General features: G+C 42.6%; 1 protein-coding gene across 1 annotated transcript in view; it reads left to right on the forward strand.

The window, feature by feature from the left end:
- Positions 1-22,415, forward strand: part of LOC139274800 (PC3-like endoprotease variant B) — a 994,028-nt gene that overhangs the window by 966,566 nt on the left and 5,047 nt on the right. Inside the window, exon 17 of the mRNA XM_070891493.1 lies at positions 21,791-21,960. Within this exon, the coding sequence (XP_070747594.1) occupies positions 21,791-21,960 (170 nt within the window). The remainder of the gene's footprint in view (positions 1-21,790; positions 21,961-22,415) is intronic.

Here is a 22,415-nt window from a genome sequence, read left to right on the forward strand (position 1 = left end):
ATGCGAGGCAATTAACACCTTGTTGGCGCTGCGGAGGTGATCATCGAGCCCATCAATGCTGCTTCAAGCACTATGCGTGCAAAGGCTGTGGAACAATGGGACACCTCCAACGAATGTGCAGATGAGCTGCAAACCCTGCAAACCACCACGTTGCAGAGGAAAACCGATCCATGGTGGATCAAACTGAACTGGAGACTCGAACCGAGGAGGCAGAAGTGTATGGGATACACATCTTCACCACAAAATGTCTACCGATTATGTTAAAAGTTAAACTGAACAGAAATCCAGTATCCATGGAATTGATCAAGTCAGTCTATCATGAGCAAAAAGACCTTCGAGAGGCTGTGGTGCAACAAGGCACAAAGGCCCAAGCTGAACCCTATTCATAGCAAGCTGAGAACTTACACTAAAGAGCTGATCCCTGTAATTGGCAGTGCAGCAGTAAAAGTCTCCTATGATGGAGCGGTACACACACTACCACTGTGGATTGTATCAGGAGATGGCCCCACACTGTTCGGCAGAAGCTGGCTGGGAAAAATCCGCTGGAACTGGGACGACATCCGAGCGCTTTCGTCCGTCGACGATGCCTCATGTGCCCAGGTTTTGAGCAAGTTCACGTTGTTGTTTGAGCCAGACATCGGAAAATTCTCTGGGGTGAAGGTGGAGATCCACTTGGTTCCCGGTACATGACCCATCCACCACAAGGCACGTGCGGTGCCATACATGATGTGAGAGAAAATGGAGATCGAGCTCAACAGGCTGCAATGAGAGGGCACCATTGCGCTGGTTGAGTTCAACGAGTGGGCCAGTCCGATTGTTCCGGTTCTCAAGGGCGATGGCACAGTCAGAATTTATGGGGACTATAAAGTAACGATTAACCGTTTTTCGCTGCAGGACCAGTACCCGCTACCCAAGGCAGATGATCTATTTGCGACGCTGGCAGGAGGGAAGGCGTTCACCAAGTTGGACCTGACCTCGGCCCACATGACGCAGGAGCTGGTGGAATCTTCGAAAGGCCTCACCTGCATCAATGCATACAAAGGTCTGTTCATCTACAATAGATGCCCGTTTGGGATTCGATCGGCCACGGCTATTTTTCAAAGCAACATGGAGAGTCTGCTAAAGTCGGTTCCGCGCACCATGGTTTTTCAGGACGACATATTGATCACAGGTCAGGACACCATCGAACACTTGCAGAACCTGGAAGAGGTACTAAGTCAGCTAGATCATGTGGGACTCAGGTTGAAACGCTCGAAATGTGTTTTCTTGGTGCCAGAGGTCGAGTTCTTGGGGAGAAGAATCGCGGCAGACGGCATCAGACCCACCGACGCCAAGACGGAAGCCATCAAGAACGCGCCGAGACCACAGAATGTGACGGAGCTGCAGTCGTTCCTGGGACTCCTCAATTATTTTGTTAATTTCCTACCCGGGTTAAGTACCTTGCTAGAACCTCTACATATGTTGCTACGCAAGGGAGATGACTGGGTATGGGGGAAATCACAAGAGACTGCTTTTAAGAAAGCCAGAAATCTGTTGTGTTCCAACAAACTGCTTGTTCTGTATGACCCATGTAAACGTTTAGTGCTAGTTTGCGATGCATCTTCATATGGGTTCGGGTGTATGTTACAACAAGCAAACGAATCGGGAACATTGCAACTGGTCGCTTCTGCATCCAGGAGTTTGTCCAAGGCGGAAAGTATCTACAGAATGATTGAAAAAGAAGCTCTGGCATGCATTTACGGAGTAAAGAAAAATGCACCAGTATCTGTTTGGGCTTAAGTTCGAGTTAGAATCTGACCAAAGCTGCTCATATCACTATTTTTGGAGAGCAAAGGTATTAATACCAATGCCTCTGCTCTCATCCAAAGATGGGCGCTCACGCTGTCTGCATATAACTATGTAATTCGCCACAGACCAGGCACAGAGAACGGCGCTGATGGTCTCAGTCGGTTACCATTGCCCACCACCGGGGTGGAAATGGCACAGCCTGCAGACTTGCTCTTGGTGATGGATGCATTTGAAAATGAAAAGTCATCCGTTACGGCCCGCCAGATCAGGACCTGGACCAACCAGGATCCTTTACTGTCCCTTGTAAAAAACTGTGTCCTCCATGGGAGCTGGTCCAGTGGAGATGCATGAAGAGATCAAGCCGTTCCAGTGGTGCAAAGACGAAATGTCCATACAGGCGGACTGTCTTTTGGCAGGGAAATGTTTATACGCGACCTACACAGTACCCACCCAGGCATAGTAATGATGAAAGCTATAGCCAGATCCCATGTGTGGTGGCCCGGCACCGACTCTGATTTGGAGTCTGGTGTGCGCCAATGCAACACTTGTTCTCAACTGAGCAATGCACCCAGGGAGACACCGCTAAGTTTGTGGTCATGGCCCTCCAAACCATGGTCTACTGCCACGATCGAAAGAAAACTGCTTTACTGTTTGTTTTTAAAAAATGTCCAACTTTGTGTACAGAATGTTTCGGAGCTTGATCCGTCGGAGCCAGGGACATGTTTGCCACACATGGCCTGCCTGATGTCCTTGTCAGTGACAATGGGCCGTGCTTCACCAGTGCTGAATTCAAGGAATTCATGACCTGCAATGGGATCAAGCACGTCATATCTGCCCCATTCTAGCCCACATCTAACTGCCAGGCAGAACGGGCAGTCCAAACCATCAAGCAAAGCTTGAAATGCGTGTCAGAAGGCTCCCTGCAGACCCGCCTGTCCCGAGTCCTGCTCAGCTACCGCACAAGATCCCACTCGCTCACTGGGGATTCCCCTGCTGAACTGCTCATGAAAAGGGCACTCAAAACAAGGCGATCTCTAGTCCACCCTGATCTCCATGATCATGTCGAGGGCAGGCGGCATCAACAAAGCATGTACTATGATCGTGCAAATTTGTCACGCGATATTGAAGTCAATGACCCTATATTTGTACTCAACTATGGACATGGTCCCAAATGGCTTGCTGGCACTGTCGTGGCCAAAGAAGGGAGTAGGGTATTTGAGGTCAAACTTGCAAATGGACTAACTTACAGAAAGCATTTGGACCAAACCAAACTGTGATTCACAGACAGCCATGAGCAACCTGAAGAGGACACCACCAACTTCGACTCTCCAATACACACACAAGTGGCAACTGATATCACGGTTGACCACGAAGCTGCCCAGCAGCCCAGCGAAGGCCCAACCAACTCACCTGCACCTGTGTTTGTACCGAGACAATCGACTAGGGAGTGGAAAGCCCCAGATCGTCTCACCCTGTAAATAAGTGTACTATTGACTTTGGGCGAGGGGGTGGGAGAAGTGATGTTATGTATGCAACACTTTGTAACCAGCATTCTACCGCCACCAGAGGGCGCATCTGCTGGAGTGCCAAGGGATCCCAGCATCCCTTGGGAGCACTGCATATAAGCAGGCCTCCCATGCTGTGCCAGCACTCTGGAGTCAGAATAAAGAGACTAAGGTCACACTTGCTCAAGTCTACAGTACTCAGTCACATTGTTTTATTTGAGACACAAATAAATGCCAAAAAAGCGAGGGGTAAATGAGTTTTGTTTTTACTCAGCGAGTTGTTAAGATCTGGAAAGCACTGCCTGAAAGATTGGCAAAAGCAGATGCAATCGTAACTTTCAAAATGGAATTGGACATATACTTGAAATAGAAACATTTATAGGAATATGGAGAAAGAGCAAGGGAGAGGGGCTAATTGGGTAAGAACATAAGAAACATAAGAAATAGGAGCAGGAGTCGGCCATTTGGCCCCTCAAGCCTGCTCCGCCATTTAATAAGATCATGGCTGATCTGATCATGGACTCAGCTCCACTACCCTGCCCGCTCCCCAGAACCCTTTATTCCCTTATCGCTCAACAATCTATTTATCTCCGCCTTAAATATATTCAATGACCCAGCCTCCAATGCTTTCTGGGGCAGAGAATTTCACAGATTTACAACCCTCTGAGAGAAGAAATTCTTCCTCATCTCAGTTTTAAATGGGTGGCCCCTTATTCTGAGACTGTGTCCCCTAGTTTTAGTTTCCCTATGAGTGGAAATATCCTCTCTGCATCTATCTTGTCGAGCCCCCTTATTATCTTATATGTTTCGATAAGATCACCTCTCATTCTTCTGAACTCCAATGAGTATAGGCCCAACCTACTCAACCTATCTTCATAAGTCAACCCCCTCATCACCAGAATCAACCTAGTGAACTTCTCTGAACAGCCTCCAATGCAAGTATATCCTTCCTTAAATACAGAGACCAAAACTGTATGCAGTACTCTAGGTGTGGCCTCACCAATACCCTGTACAGTTGTAGCAGAACTTCTCTGTTTTTATACTCCATCCCTCTTGCAATAAAGGCCAACATTCGATTTGCCTTCCTGATTACTTGCTGTACCTGCATACTAACTTTTTGTGTTTCATGCACAAGGATCCCCAGGTCCCTCTGTACTGCAGCACTTTACAATTTTTCTCCATTGAAATTATAATTTGCTTTTCTATTTTTTCTGCCAAAGTGGATAACCTCACATTTTGCCACATTATACTCCATCTGCCAAATTTTTGCCCACTCACTTAGCCTGGCGGTAACCCTTCTCTTACAGTCTTTCCTTCTCATTAGAATATATTTTTGTTGAGAGTTATGAAATATCTCCTTAAATGTCTGCCACTGCTCATCAACCATCCCACACTTTACTCTATTTTCCCAATCCACTTTAGCCAACTCTGCCTTCATACCTTCGTAGTCTTCTTTGTTTAAGCTTAGGACATTGGTTTGAGATCCAACTTTCTCACCCTCCAACTGAATTTGAAATTCAACCATAGGTCACTCATTCCTAGAGGATCCTTTACTAGGAGATCGTTTATTAATCCTGTCTCATTACACAGTCATAGGCATTCCCGCGAACGAGGATGACTTGCTTCCACATGGGTTCACAGATGTTTCAATGAAGGACCCGACATTCCAGTCCTGAACTCCAATTGAAAGGGTGGAAGATGCCTGTGCGTGAATTTTTTTAACGCGTGGTGATGGTTGCACACCAGCCACCACACGGGCTTGACAGAGCCTTTATCCAGCGGCAAGGGTTAACCAGAACGACTGGAGACTTGCTCTACTGCACGGACCTAGTGTGCACACATATCGCAGTGTGGGCTGGTCCATGCTGCCCCTGGGCCCTCGGCTCTTCTGGGCCCCTACCCTAATTTGCCGCACGTCCACCATGATCTTGCGCCGCTCCTCCACCACAAACATTCGCCGCTCCTCCGTCACAATCTCTCACCGTTCCTCTGTCACGATCTCTCACCACTCCTCCACCACAAACATTCGCCGCACCTCCGCAACAATCTCTCACCGTTCTTCTGCCACGATCTTTCACCGCTCCTCCGCCACAAACTTTCGCCCCACCTCCGCCACGATCTCTCACCGTTCCTTTACCACGATCTCTCACCGCTCATCCGCCATGACCTTCCTGCTCCTCTGCTGTACCTGGGCCCCGCCAATGTTCCTGCCCATGCTCCAAATGACAACCTGGGTTTTGATGATGTAATACAGTCACCCACTTCGAAGCCGTTGCACACTTGGAGCAGCTCACGCTGGAAGCTGCAGTGGAATGCTCTTTTATCCTCCCGACCTGTGGTAGTGTCCTCTCGCAGGTTGGGGTGGCCCACAGTACCAGAGCTAAAATAGCCTGCTCCATGGTTGGTTCCTCGACGTATTGTTCAAGGATACTATCCCAGATACACGCTGTGAACTCTTCCTCAATGCTACCCTGGCAAATTTGCTTTATCCAATCAATATGAGTTGATAGTTCTTTGAAAGAACTAACACAGGCATTATGGGCTGAATGGCCGCCTTCTGAGCTGTACGATGCTGTGAAAACAAAATGTCATTGACGATCGCTTGCATTGTGCTTAGATAGCAATTATTCAACTGTTATACAATTAACATCCTTTCAGGGAAAGAATAGTTGGAAGCATACATTACCAAATAAAAAAGAGCAAGAGACTTCTCTTACAATAATGCACAAACACACCAATCTGCCAAAAGTTTGCAGATTTATTGATTGCCTCTTCCTATTTCTTATCACCATGACTCTGCCTTATGCCTAAAATTCTACTCATACATGAACCTAATTTCTTCCACCTATGTGGTGCTACCTCAGTAATTGGAGGCTGTGAGGGAGTGTACCAATGGAGTCCTTGAAGACTTAGGAGGCACCTTTCTTATCGATGCTGATGCCTTTGCAGGACCTGCTTCTGGTGTCATGTTGCCTGTACATCCGGTATCTGTTGGGCTCAGGTCAGAAGATACCTTCTGTGCTGGCATTGTAAGGGGGCTGATTGTTGTAGCCAGATTGTCACTATCATGAGAAACAACAACACCTGACACCAGTCCTTTCAGCTCACTTGTGCTGGGAAAGGCTCACCTGGGCTAATTGTTTGGGTGACAACAGATCAAATAGTTTCAATTGAGTTATGAATGCCTTGATCTATGGTGCTGTTGAGGTTGTTACGCAAGTTATCTATGGAAGCTGTTGTGGTTGCCACTCCAAAAGCAACAATCACCCTCCTATCATCTTGATGCCATAGAAATTCCATGGGCCGTCACTTCCATCGATGTGTTCTGCATGCCCTATCATACCTCTTTTATTGTGTTGTGGATTCAGGTCATGGACTACTCCAATTTACCCACTATCTGCAACATGAAAAGAGGCAGCTAGAGAGGAATTTAGAAAAGGAGGGGGAACATCCTGTTGCTGTGGTCCAGGTCAGAACAAATGACATAGGTAAGAACAGGGAGGTGGTCCTGCTGAGGACGTATCAGGAGTTAGGAATTAAATTAAAAAGCCGGGCCTCGAGGGTTATAATCTCTGGATTACTGCCTGAGCGAAGTGCCAATTGGCATAGAAACAGACAGATCAGGAGAGTTAACACGTGGCTAAAGGTCCGGTGTAAAAAAGGGGTTCCTTTTCATGGGGCACTGGCACCAGTACTGGGACAGGAAGGAGCTGTACCAATGGGATGGGATCCATGTGAACCAGAATGGGACCACTATCCTATCAGAAAGGGTAAATAGGGAGGTGGCAAAGGCTTAAAACTAGTAAGATGGGGGGAGGGATCTACAAAAAACAAAATCAGCCTAAATATAAGTAGAGAAGCTATGCTAAACTTGTATCAAACCTTGGTTAGACCACACTTGGATTATTGTGTACAGTTCTGGTCACCATATTATAAAATGGATATAGAGGCACTGGAAAGGGTGCAAAAAGCATTTACAAGGATGATATCAGAAATGTGAGATTATACCTATCAGAAAAGGATAAACAGGCTAGAATTCTTTTCACTTGAAAAGAGAAGGCTGTGGGGGAGCTTATAGTGGTCTTTAAAATTATGAAAGCTTTTGATAGACACAGATAGAGTATTTCCACTTGTGGGGTTGAGCAAAACTAGATGCCATCAATATAAGGTATTCACTAAGAAATCAAATATGGAATTCAGAAGAAACCTCTTTACCCAAAGAGTGGTAAGAATGTGAAACTCGCTACCATGGGAGTAGTTGAGGTGAATAGTATAGATGCATTTAAGGGGAGCTAGATAAACATATGAGGGCGAAGGGATTAGAGGGTTATGATGATAAAGTTAGAAAAAGAAGGATGGGAGAAGGTTCAAGTGGAGCATACATTCCGGCATAGACCGGATGAGCCGAATGTCCTGTTTCTGTGTTGTATATTCTATTAATTCTACGTAATTCTATGACTGTCTCCGTTGCATGGAAAAAAGATCTATGCTCCCAACTCATAGTTCTTTTAATGACTGGGTCAGAGATCTAAGTCCTTGGGCTCCTCAAAGTTGAATTTCATCCTGGTGTTTGCAGACATTCCATAGTGATAATGCTTTCAGGTGTAAGCTTTATAGCAATCTCGTCACTTTTCACTCAAACAGTACTACCCTTGGCCTCAGGAAATGGGATAAGGAATAATGGGAGAGAAACATGTGGTTGTAGAGAAGTTGGTCAGGAAGCTTGTGTGTATTAACTGTATCTTTCCTTCATTTACACAGCCTCGACATGAACGTTGTGGAGGTGAATCATGTTTCCAGCATTATTTCAGTATCTGCATGATCACTCATGCCTATTACTTACCTTGGCAAACCCTATTAAAATGTTCCCGGCATTGTATTGCCATTTTGTGGGGTTACCTGAGCCAGCTCTCTGCAGCCTGTCTGCACCACCCTTTTCTGGGGTTTCTTGCCAAAGAGCTCTTTTTAAAAAAAATTTGGATGTGGGTGTCCCTAATTGCCCTTGAACAACTGAATGGTTTGCTAGGCCATTTCAGAGGGCAGTTAAGAGCCACATATAGGCAAGGACATCAGATTTCCTTCTCTAAAGGATATTAGTGAACCAGATGGGTTTTTACAACAATCCAGTAGTTTTATTGTCACCATTACTAATACTAGCTTTTTATTCCAGAGCTACTTAATTAACTGAATTTAAATTCCCCAGCTGCTATGGTGGGATTTGAATTCACGTCTCTGGATCAATAATCCAGGCCTCTGGATTATCAGTCCAGTAACATAACCACTATGCTACCCTTTCTTCTAGGCCTGATCTCCACCAATCAGCTCCACAGAAGCTTCCAAGAATTCTGGGGTCTTTGCCACACCTGAACTCCCGATGCTGCTGCTCCTTCTTGTGCTCTCACCCTCTCTCTCTTTCTCAGACGATTTTCTGAGCTTTTGGACCTGGAACCTGCAGCAGCCTTTTAACTGTTGCAGCTAAACTATATTTCCCGCCCTCCCTCCCTCCCAGTGATGGAGCACCGGTCAGGAGCAGGACAGCAACAAGCTGGGCTCTCCCTGAACTAGATCCTTTTTGGAGTTCAGACTCAAATAAACAGCATAATTCATTAAAAGCATCGCTCAGGAAAATGTTATTGAAAATTGGCAGAAAATCATGGGCAACGTACTGACAATTTCCAATATGAACTGGCAGCAGTCAAGGTAACATCACACTGGTCTATACTTGGAAAATAATCAGTTGTTGGCAAAAAATATATACCTTAGATTGGATCTATTATTGTTATATGTTGGTGAATTTTCTACCAGTGTCATGATGGATTAGTGCATCATATTGAGTATAGCAATAAAATTAGATAGTGAATGTATTAAAATGAGTTGGGGGATATTATTAAGGGGTGGCTGTGAGTATGGAGTTATGAAATCTGATGCATATTCACAATTAGATACGACCAAACAACATTTGCTGCAGCACTGATGATGAGCACTCAACAAGAAGACAGCTCTTTGTAACAATGCCATTCTGAGCTTCTTATGCCAGAGACCGTGAGGAACAAAATAAAACTAATGTGGTATAATCAGACAGCTTCCCAAATTGAGCGTCACTTTAGAAGCATGGACAGATGCAGAAAACTGCACAGAGGGAATGATCACTGGATGTGACCTGGCAGAAAGGTAATGAAAAATTAGCCCAGATAAAGCAAGCTGTAGGAGGGGCCAAAATTCCTTATCCAAACTACCCACACTTCACCCATAAAGAAGGAACAGACCACCAACAAGGAGGTCAGAAAATTTAAGAATTCTGAGGGGCGAGAAATATCAGTTCCAATATCATTGCCACCTCAGTCCTCCACTTTCAATTCAGTCATGGAAGAAAACTCTGGTCAGTAAGGGGACATCAGAATTAGTGACCATTGTTTTCCCGAGCTGTCTGTTTATTGTTACGATCATAATCTGATAGTAATATCATGCTACCATGTTGTATCAGAAACAACAGATTAAATACTTGCAAAGCTGATTTTGCACTATATCTAAATTATCCTTTATGAAGTCATATCACTGAAATCTCACTTTTCAAATGCTAAAAGTGTACTATAGTTGTTGTGCTAATGTGAGCCCCATTAAACCTCTCTGTGCACCGTCTTGATGATTTGGCACTCTGCCATAAACCACAGCTTCAGAGTATTGCCTCTTTCATCTGCAAAGGAGAGATTAGTATTACATAAAAATAACACGGAGAACACAAACACTGATACCCAAAGATTAATGAATTGGCAAAGGTAAAAGAGATATGGATTCTGCCAGGGAAACTTCCACATAAACATCCACTCTCTGCCCAGTGTCCTTTGTCTTGCCACCTCCTTTCTTGCTTTCAAAAACCTCCTCAAAAAAACAATGAAAGCCTTTCTCTTCGACTAAACCTTAGGATCGCACCATAAAAGCTTTCCTCTTTACCCCTGCTGTTTGGTATCCACTGTTTAGTCCTCCTTAAACTTTGGGATATCTTCCTGCACATGAGCATTAACATGCTTGACACCACAAGATTAATAAATGGAAGCATTTCCCATGACAGTATACATGTCTAATCTGAGATCCAATAGTCCGACTAGATAAGCCTCACAAAATTGGAGTTATGCAAACCCCACTATAAGATGTAGCAAGACCAAAAGTTCCATGTTGAATTTTACAGCCTTCACCCGCAGAATGTGAGACCTGTGCAGGTTTTCTTCTGCCATTATGATGGAATGGGGAAACTAACGTAGTGATGTATTCTGGTGTCCTGATGGCCAAAGGACTATTAATTGGCCATTGCTGACTGACCTATATCCATAGTTGCTGCAATGGGGGTCCAAAAGGTGTCAGTGGCAGAATGGATGGAGATAGTCATTGTCATTGTCAGAAAGTAATTGGTGTCCAATGGATCTATGGGCTAGAATTTCCTAACAACTCGCCAGCACCAATTGCCGCCCAAAAGACCATTAAGATTCCCAAGATTATCACCGGCGAAAATTTCCCCCCAAAAAAGAAAAAAATCAGCCCAGTGGAAAAAATGGGCACTGCACACCGATTCTCGGCGAAAAAGTGGAATGTTGGGTCGATTGGGCGGTTCTTAAAGAAAATGGGTGATAATTAATAAATGTACTAAAAATTTACCCCGAGGCTGCAGGGTTGGTCCTAGGAGGAGGAAAACACTAAAAATATTTTTTCAAAAAACATAAAGGCCTGGAAATCCCGGCCTCCCCAGGTCCATACTGAGTGTGTACGCACCCCGGAAGGCATTGCAAAAGCCGGTTTCAATGCACAATATGCATGCACTGAAAACTGCCTTTTCCAATCTGTCAAGCTACAGCTTGACAGATCCTCCGCATCTCGGGAGCCAGAATGTTCGCATGGGCAAGATTGCGGTATTTACCCATATCTTGCCCAGCGGAAGTCCTGAAAGCTCTTGCGCCTGATAAAAGCAGGCGCGTAGCCTACTTTTACAGGTGTAAGAGTTTTAAAACACACAAAAACATTGTAAAATAAAAATTTTTAAACACATTTTATTGTTAAAAACCTTGTCCACTATGGTAAGTTTATTTTAAACCATAATAAAAAAAAACTTTTTTAAAAAATCGGAAAAATATATATTTTTATAAGACATAAATAACTTTAATTTAAATTAATGTTAAATATGTGGTGTACATTTTCTATTATTCATTAGTGTTTTGGGTGTTTGGGGGCTGTTTCTCAATCATAATAATGGGAGACCCTAACTTATGGAGTTCCCATTATTATGAATGAGGAAATACTGTACCTTGATTAGCTGCCCAGTGCCATTGACTGCAACTCCAACTTACGGAGGTCCTGACGTGCACGCGCTCCAATGCGCAGTGAGTGGAGACCTCAGGATCGAGATCTCTCGTGCGTGCAACAAGAACAGGTAAGTGCGTATTTTTTTCCCCTTTTTCAGTTGTTTGCCCGAGGGAAGACCTCGACCGGGATTTCTAGGCCATTATAAAAAATTATTAAAACATTCTCATGACCCTTTTAACTTAAATCACTACAACAGAATTTTAAAATAATGAGTAAAAAACCAATTACTTACCTTTTTTTTTTGCAGGGCTACTCACCTACCACCCAGCTCCGCTGATCCTCGTGGGCATTTTTTTTCATACTTACCGACGGGTCACCACTGAGCCAAATATCGCGCCAGGGCGATCTGTGGACGGTGCACGCCGGCGGTCTGCTCCCCAGCGAGACTTCGAAACCGCTGGATTAACTCAGCTGGGGAATTTCTCGCCAACCCGGTTCTCGCCCAAAACGGCCAATACCGCCCAGAAACCGGGCGATGAAACAGTGCAAATTCTAGCACATTAATGAAACTAATGTGACATCTACAGATCCAAAATGTGCCTTTCCTTCTTAGACTCTAGGTAGCCTATATCCAAGTAGCCTTTTTGAAATCAACAAATACAAAACACTAAATAAAATTATTTAGTATACACATGCTTAAGAATGCCAGTAAGAAAATGGCTACAGATTATTGGGAAAGTGCCAAGGATTAGAACAAAATAAATAGTTGTGTCAGTCGGTTGTGGTAGCTGTGTTTTTCCACTATATCACTATATATTAGACAGACATATCAATATTTTAGCAGTTTTTGGATGTTGTTTCATCTTTCATTCTGAATGTAACACTGGTGAAACATAGCTCTGAAATGGCTTTTGTACCAAAACGTGCAGGAATCATACAAGGCAAATTGAACATCAGGAGCTCAGCAACTTTCTGTCTGCTGGATTGGAAGGAAACATGCAGGTTAAAGGCATTACCCATGACTGAGTACAAATGTAATGTTTGCATTCATTGTTTCTGATGTTAAAGCTATTTCACCAAAGAATCTGAAGAAAATAGACATTTTGGTGCTGGATATTTTACATTAAATTTATAGTTTGTTTACTTTGTATTGCAAGCTTATTGCTACCTCTCACTGTGTCACTGCATTTAAAACCATTACAGAACCTCAACTCTTGTTAAAATAAGGTCAAGAAAGGCTGTGTTGCAGTTATTTCTGTGGACATGATTGAGAAGCACAGCCTCAGTAGGGCATGAAGTGAGGCAGGATACTTTATCCAAGAACAGTTGGGCATTTTGTAATACCCAAAAGTGTTTGTTGCTTCTAGTAAGAGATTGTCAGTATCCCTCTACTGCCTGAGGCAAATAACAGGTCTGTTACTCTTTATAATGGTAAATTAATTTATGATTGTTCATGAGAATAGCATCAAGAAAAGAGATTGAATCTGTAATTGAGTACACAAGCTGGCAGATAGTAATGTTCACACTTTCCAGATACAGATTGTTTCAGTGGGATTTCTTCTTTTGTAGCTTTCTATTCGTTTGTCTCATTTAACAACAACAACAACTTGTATTTATATAGTGCCTTTAATGTAGTGAAACAGGGCATTATGAGACAAAAAACATTTGACACAAAGCCACATTAGCAGAAATTAGGACAGTTGGCCAAAAGCTTGGTCAAAGAGGTAGGTTTTAAAGAAAGAAAGGCCTGAATTTATATAGTGCCTTTAACGACCTCCAGCGACGTCTCAAAGCGCTTTCCAGCCAATTAAGTACTTTTTGGAATATAGTTACTGTTGCAATGTAGGAAATGTCGTTGAAGGAGGAACGAGAGGTAGAGAGGCGGAGAGGTTTAGGCAGGGAGTTCCAGAGTTTAGGGCTTAGGCAACAAAAGGCACGGCCACCAATGGTTGAGTGATTATAATCAGGGATGTTCAAGAGGGCAGAATTAGAGGAGCGCAGACATCTCGTGGGGTTGTGGGGCTGGAAGAGATTACAGAGATAGGGAGGGGTGAGGCAATGGAGGGATTTGAAAACAAGGATGAGAATTTTGAAATCGAGGCGTTGCTTAACCAGGAGCCAATGTAGGTTCAGCGAGCACAGGGGTTATGTGTGAACGGGACTTGGAATAAGTTAGAACACGGGCAGCCGAGTTTTGGATCACATCTAGTTTATGTAGGGTAGAATGTGTTCGGCCAGCCAGGAGTGCATTGGAATAGTCAGTAACAAAGGCATGGATGAGGGTTTCAGCAACAGATGAGCTGAGGCAAAGGCGGAGACGGGCGATGTTACGGAGATAGAGATAGACGGTCTTAGTTATGCTGCAGCTATGTGGTCGAAAGCTTATTTCAGAGTCAAATATGACACCAAGGTTGTGAACAGTCTGGTTCAGCCTCAGACAGAAGTTGGGGAGAGGGATGGAGTCAGTAGCTAGGGAATGAAGTTTGTGGCGAGGACCGAAAATAATGGCTTTGGTCTTCCCAATATTCAAAATTGTCTGCTCATCCACAACCGGATGTCGGACAAGCAGTCTGACAATTTAGAGACCAAGGAGGAGTCGAGAGAAGTGGTGGTGAGATAGAGCTGGGAGTCATCACCGTATATATGGAAACTGACCCTGTGTTTTCAGATGATGTCGCCAAGGGGCAACATGTAGATGAGAAATAGGAGAGTGCCGAGGATAGATTCTTGGGGGACACCAGAGGTAACGATGCAGGGACGGGAAGATAAGCCATTGCAGGTGATTCTTTGGCTATAATTAGATAGATAAGAGCCAAACCAAGCGAGTGCAGTCCCACCCAGCTGGATGACGGTTGAGAGGCCTTGGCGAAGGATAGAGTAGTCAACCATGTCAAAGGCTGCAGATAAATCAAGAAGGACGAGGAGGAATAGTTTTCCTTTGTCACAGTCACAAAGGATGTCATTTGTGACTTTGATGAGAGCCATTTTGGTACTGTGGCAGGCGCGGAAATCGGATTGGAGGGATTCAAACATGGAATTGCGGAAAAGCTGGGCACGGATTTGGGAGACGACAACATCTTCAAGGACTTTGGAGAGGAAAGGGAGGTTGGAGATGGGGCGGTAGTTTGCAAGGACAGAAGGGTCGATGATTTGTTTTTTGAGGAGAGAGGTGATGACGGCAGATTTGAGGGAGAGGGGGACAGTACCTGAGGAGAGAGAACCATCAACACTGTCAGCTAACATAGGAGCCAGAAAAGGAAGTTGGGTGGTCAGCAAATTGGTGAGAATTGGGTCATGGGAGCAGGAAGTGGGTCTCATGGACAGGATGAGCTCGAAAAGGTCATGAATGGAGATCGGAGAGAAACTGGAGAAAGATGTGAGGCTCGGGCAGGGGGGATCCCGGTGGGCTAGGGAAAGGATGGGACGAGGCAAAGGCGGCCGAACGGATAGTCTCAATCTTTGGGACAAAGAAGTTCATGAGCTCCTCACACTTACTATCAAAGGTGAGGGTGGAGACTGGGGAGAGGGGTTTAAAAATATGGTTAGTAGTCGAGTATAGAAGCAGGGGTTTAACTTTACATTCCAGAATGATTCTGGAATAGTGAGCAATTTGGCAGGACCTGATACTACTTAATGTGATCCTGCCAGATCTGGTGGTGAATGGCTAAACCAGGTGTCTGCCAAATCCGTTCAAGTCTGCGCTCAATAAGGGAGTGAATTTCAGGGCTTTCCAGGGGGGACGGCCAAGGTGAGAGAGAGTAATTGTTTTAACAAAGACTAGGGCATCAAAGGTGGTGGTGTGGGTGTGATTGTGCAGATCGGTAACAATACAGTGAGAATATAAAATATCAGAGTCCTTCCTTCTAATTGTTATTTTTTCAATAAATATTCAGGCCTCTGATTAAAACACACACCCAACTCAAGTTTGCCAGCTGATTAATTTGTTTTCAAATGCTCATTTGAATACTGGCACAATTAATCCTATACACTGTAGCTACCAGCAAGTCTTACAGAGAAGTAGTGCAACTTCCCAGTCAAATGCACCTTGTTTGTGTTGTGCACCCAACCTCTTTTGAATTGCATGTTTGTATTTTTATTTTGACCAGTTTACATGCTGATTTATCAGAAAACAGCTAAAGTCCTAAAATGTGCAACATTATGCCTTTTAGATGTTGGATATCTAATATAGAACAGAATGTAAATGTTGGCAAAATCACCCAGGGATCTAGTATGCTCTACTCACTGTCTTGAACAATGAGCTAATGAATGGAATTTAATGGGGGTGACCCCAAGTGTGGCATTATTGTTTTGCACATCAATAACGAGGATTTTGAAGACATCGATTGAAAGATGCGAAAGGCAAAAGGATTGTTAGTTTATACCAGTACTAGGGAATCCTGATGGATGCAAATTTCAGCCTGTATAAATTCTTTGCAATAGCACCATGAAGAGGTGAAGAGCTCTTCGGTCTTTCTTGCCTTTTTTCAATAACAGCAAAATACAGGTTAAGATTATGACATATAAGACTTGTGTCCAAATAATTCTTCAGAACTCTCAGTCATGTAATGAAAGGGCTTCTTCCACGGAGTCCATGTGTGAGATCAAGGACCAAGCTTTGAGATTGATTTGTGGCGAAAAGGGGAAACAGTTGCAAGGAGGGCTGGACAGTAGTAGCCCACGCCGACACTGAGTCACAGCTGGCACACCACTTTGCATAAGAACATAAGAACGTAAGAAATAGGAGCAGGAGTAGGCCATTTAATAAGATCATGGCTGATCTGATCATGGACTCAGCTCCACTTCCCCGCTCGCTCCCCATAATCCCTTATCCCCTTATCACTTAAGAAACTGTCTATTTCTGTCTTAAATTTATTCAATGTCCCAGCTTCCACAGCTCTCTGAAGCAGCGCATTCCACAGATTAATAACCCTCTGAGAGAAGGAATTTCTCCTCATCTCTGTTTTAAATGGGTGGCCCCTTATTCTAAGATCTTGCCCTCTAGTTCTAGTCTCCCCCATCAGTGGAAACATCCTTTCTGCATCCACCATGTCAAGCCCCCTCATAATCTTATATGTTTTGATAAGATCACCTTTCATTCTTCTGAATTCCAATGAGTAGAGGCCCAACCTACTCAACCTTTCCTCATAAGTCAACCCCCTCATCCCCAGAATCATCCCAGTGAACCTTCTCTGAACTGCCTCCAAAGCAAGTATATCCTTTCGGAAACCAAAACTGCATACAGTATTCCAGGTGTTGCCTCACCAATACTTTATATAGCTATAGCAAGACTTCCCTGCTTTGATACTCCATCCTCTTTGCAATAAAGGTTAAGATACCATTGACCTTCCTGATCACTTACTGTACCTGCATACTATCCTTTTGTGTTTCATGCACAAGTACCCCCAGGTCCCGCTGTACTGCGGCACTTTGCAATCTTTCTCCATTTAAATAATAACTTGCTCTTTGATTTTTTTTCTGGCGAAGTGCATGACCTCACACTTTCCAACATTATACTCCATCTGGCAAATTTTTGCCCACTCACTTAGCTGTCTATGTCCTTTTGCAGATTTTTTGTGTCCTCCTCACACGTTGTTTTTCCTCCCATCTTTGTATCATCAGCAAACTTGGCTACATTACACTCAGTCCCTTCTTCCAAGTCGTTTATATAGATTGTAAATAGTTGGGGTCCAAGCACTAATCCCTGTGGCACCCCACTAGTTACTGGTTGCCAATCAGAGAATGAACTATTTAACCTGACTCTCTGTTTTCTGTTAGTTAGCCAATCCTCTATCCATGCTAATATATTACCCCGAACCCCGTGAACTTTTATCTTGTGCAGTAACCTTTTATGTGGCACCTTGTCAAATGCCTTCTGGAAGTCCAAATACACCACATCCACTGGTTCCCCTTTATCCACCCTGTTCGTTACATCCTCAAAGAAAGCCAGCAAATTTGTCAAACATGACTTCCCCTTCATAAATCCATGCTGACTCTGCCTGACTGCATTTTGCTTTTTCATATGTCCTGCTTTTTCATATGTCCTTGGATAGGTTAGATGAGTGGGCAAATGCATGGCAGATGAAGTATAATGTGGATAAATGTGAGGTTATCCACTTTGGTGGTAAAAACAGAGAGACAGACTATTATCTGAATGGTGACAGATTAGGAAAAGGGGAGGTGCAACGAGACCTGGGTGTCATGGTACATCAGTCATTGAAGATTGGCATGCAGGTACAGCAGGTGGTTAAGAAAGCAAATAGCATGTTGGCCTTCATAGCGAGGGGATTTGAGTACAGGGGCAAGGAGGTGTTACTACAGTTGTGTAGAGAGTGGTGAACCTGTGGAATTCTCTACCACAGGAAGTTGTTGAGGCCAATTCACTAAATATATTCAAAAAGGAGTTAGATGTAGTCCTTACTACTAGGGGGATCAAGGGGTATGGCGAGAAAGCAGGAATGGGGTACTGAAGTTGCATGTTCAGCCATGAACTCATTGAATGGCGGTGCAGGCTCGAAGGGCTGAATGGCCTACTGCTGCACCTATTTTCTATGTTTCTATGTTTCTATGTTTAATAATTGAGGCCAACATTTTCCCAACCACAGATGTTAGGCTAATTAGTCTATAGTTTCCTGGTTTTTGTCTACCTCCTTTTTTAAATAGGGGCGTTACATTTGCAGTTTTCCAATCTGCTGGGACCTCCCCAGAATCCAGGGAATTTTGGTAAATTACAACCAATGCATCCACAATCCCTGCCGTTACTTCTCTTAAGACCCTAGGATGCAAGCCATCAGGTCCAGGGGATTTATCTGCCTTTAGTCCCATTATCTTGCTGAGTACCACCTCCTTAGTGATTGTGATTGTGTTAAATTCCTCCCCCCCCATAGCCCCTAGACTATCCACTGTTGGAATATTGTCAGTGTCCTCTACCGTAAAGACTAATACAAAATATATTTTCAGAGTTTCTGCCATCTCCATGTTCCCCATTACTAATTTCCCGGTTACGTCCTCTAAGGGACCAACATTTACTTTAGCCACCCTTTTCCTTTTTATATACCTATAGAAACTCTTGCTATCTGTTTTTATATTTTGTGCTAGTTTACTTTCATAGTCTATCTTCTCTTTCTTAATCATTTTACATAGAGCAAAATAAAGATTGGGACATACACATGAGATTAAGGTCGAAATATCGTAAACCAACTTAAAAAAAATTATCATAATGGAAAAATTTGACAAACCACAGATATAAAATTATTTTTTCAGGGCCAGAACTGTTATTCAGTACACCGCTAAAAACCCAGTTACACCTCTTTCAGCAAGGTTTAACTTTTTCGGGGTTTTTTAACAGCAATATTCCAACGTAAAAGGGGAAGTTTCTGCCAGTTCAGTGATTTGAATTGATTGCGGACTCTGGGGAGTTCAGCAGCACAGCCTGTGGAAAAGCATTGAATCACTGACAGCAACTTCTGGATTTATGTGTTTATCTGCGCATGTGCGGACTCCAGAAGTTGTTAGTTTCAGAGGGGTAATGACGGCGAATGCTGACAGTTTTGCCATCATTACTACCGCAAAATCTGGACCTCTGAAGTTAGGTAAGTGGATTGTGTCCAAACAGTGAGACAGTGTGCACTCCATATTAACCGCTACCTATGTGGATTGCTCAGTAACTGGGATTGGAGATTCTTAAACATGGGCTCACAATTTCTTCAAAGATGCTATAACTTCATGTAGTTTCTGCTACATGTCTGGCGAAGTTACAGTGGTGGAAGAAGAGGAGCACTGAGGAAATTCCTGGCCATAGTGATGGGTTTCTACATGTGTCAGACATCCAGCTGATCAAAAATAAGCAAAATAGAATATTGCACCATTACAAACCTTACTCTCTCAATGGCATTGGTGGACTAAGTACGTGATGTGTATTCAAGTGAATTTTTCCCATTGATTCATTGGCACAGCCTCAGTTAGTATTGAAATGTTAAACCACATGGGTCAGCATTTTCTAAGCAATGTAGATCTGTAATTATATCCACCACTTGCCTCACTTCCTATATCAGCCGAGGTAAATATTGCCTTTTCATCTCAATTCAGGATATGAGATAAATGTGTTTCTATTACAATTGAGTTGAATTGTATTAATACTAATTGTTACATTTTTAAGATCAGATATAATTATTTTGATTGATCCATAATTGTAAACTACAAATTTGATCCAACATTCCCAAGGCAAGGCCTCCTGAATTTATTAATGACATGGTGCTGTGATATATTAAAATTTTGTATTTACAATGCTGGGGATCTTTTTTCACTTTTTGTACTGAAGCAGTGTTAAACAATGTTAGATTAGACAAAACATAAATCTTCCTTTTCTCTGCCCAGCAGTGTTTTAACCAATGTTATATTGTAGCATTGTAAAGTTTTCTCTTTTCTACACCAGCTATTCTTGTTGACTTTTCGTAAAGAGTTGCTAATTTAAGCAGAAGATTTGCTCTGTGCACTGAGTATAATGAAATGGTAAGTATGTTTATGATTTCACTGCACCTGGCGCACAGAGCAAATCTCCATATAGCAATTTATTTCAAATTACAGTATTTTTTGTGATGTGAGTATGTGGCCATTAGAAATAGTTCTGAGACTGCCCAAACTCGTTCCACAGGATGATACGTTAGTGTAATGGTTATGTTACTGGATTAGTAATCCAAAGACCTGGGCTAATAATCCAGTGAATGTGGGTTCATAATCCCATCATGGTAGTTTGAGAATTTGAATTCAGTTTTTTTTAAATCTGTAAATTAAAAACCAAGTATCGTAAAAGTGACCAAGAAGCTGTTGAATTGTTGTAAAAACATAATTGGTTCACTAATGTCCTTTAGGGAAGAAAACCTGCATCCTTACTCAGTCTGGCCTATATGTAACTCCAATCCCACACCAATGTGGTTGACTCTTAACTGTGCTTTGAAGTGCCCTAACAATCCATTCAATGGGTGTCACCTTGCCAGCGACGTCCACATCCCGTGACTGAATAAATTTTAAAAAGATTGCCGCCTTGCCAGAGACACACACATCCTGAGAATGCATTAAAATAAATCTCTTCCAGCTATTCGAGGGAAAAAACTGAATTCAATCCTCCATCAGTTTGGATGTGATTTGAATCCATTTTTGTGAGTAAAAGGATAATGTTCTTACCTACTATACCATCTAGTACCTAGCCTGCTATATTTTGAAAAGAAAATGCAATGTAGTCTTGTGAAATGAGTACAATTGAGAAGAAGCTCTTAGGTGGAGCAGTGGACCAAGGCACCATCTCATATACTGGTAGGAGCCAAGGTTTCCATTCATTAATTTAGTCTCTGGGTATCAGAAATTTAAATTATGAAAATTAGATTTATTATCTTTGGAAAAAAGAAATCAAGGTGATCAAAATTAAATGTTGTAAAAAGATTTAACAAAGGCAATCTAGGCAAACTGCTTACTATGGTGAAGGGTTCAAATGCCTGGGAACCCTTTAAAATGAGAAAGTTAGGTGTGAGAAGGGAAATCAGAACTTTTTCACAAAGGGAAATAAAATTGTGAAATAATTTACAGTAAATGCCAGTGAAGTGGAAAGTGTAAACAGCCTCAAGAGATAAATAGATTACCATTATACTACAGATACAGGTCTATGATAAGTATCCTTTTACTGCAATATAGTAGACCAAAGTTACACTGTTGTTACACCTTAGTGAGAATCGCAGTGAGATTAACAACAAATGAGCACTTCAATTGTACCTGGATGTATGCACAGAGCTCCGATCAGCAGGCAATTTGTTTGAAATTTTATCAGAGAGTTGGTGGGAATCTTCCAATATTAATAAGATTCCAAAATATGTTAGAAAGTTCCGAAAATGTGATGTGGGCTCCCTTAGAACTTTTAAAATGCATCCTTGCACCAGGATGCACTTACACTACTTCCCACTGGAGATCGTCAGACACTTCTGGCTTCAGTGCTTAGAACTCAGATCAGGCCCTAACTCTCAACTTATATTGCCTCTTTTGCATTGATGCACATCCAAAATCTCCTTGCATCAATGCAAAAATGGTAGTTTAACTGTCATCATATGCATGTTTCTGGAGAGGGAAAGGATATTTACCGGAAGATAGATGCATTGGATTGAGACCTATCAAAAAGAAATGGGCTAATGCTGAAAAATGTTATGTTCTTATCTGAACAGTTATGAATGATGACAGAATTTCACATGGTGAAGTCAATGAACAGCTAGCAAACGTCAGAAATATTGTGGGACAAAAGAAAATAGATGGACAACTAGCTGAAGCATTCTATAGTGAAAATACAAAAAAAGTGGAAGCAGATGATATTCCTTTTACCTGGTCAGATCTAAAGGTAAAGACATTTCATTATAATAGATCTAGTGTTAAGTTTTACTGGGGCTTATTTGTTTTTAAAACTTTATGGCACTCAATGAGTATTTATCAATGCAGCCAATAATTCTGCTCTGTAATTTACTATCTACTAGTGCACAATTCAAGAAGACAAAAGTCAGATTTGCTAACAAATTTTCTTATCCTCTATACTTTCATTTCCTCCTGATAAGGTTGTAAATCTATTTTTTTTAATGTATTTTTGTTTCTAAGATATCAAAAGAAATAAAGCTATAAAGAGAATGAATTTTCAATTAGCATCCTCTCTGAAAGTACTGCAGGTAATGCTCACTAATCATGAAAATAGGGCCACAATCTTCTATCATTTTATTGTTTGGATTGCCAGACAACAGAAGTGGGAGCACAAACACCTTGAAGTATTTTCTCAGTTCAGAAATTATTTCACAAATGATCCTT

Source organism: Pristiophorus japonicus, chromosome 10 (genome assembly GCF_044704955.1).
Source record: "Pristiophorus japonicus isolate sPriJap1 chromosome 10, sPriJap1.hap1, whole genome shotgun sequence".
Lineage (NCBI taxonomy): Eukaryota > Metazoa > Chordata > Chondrichthyes > Pristiophoridae > Pristiophorus > Pristiophorus japonicus.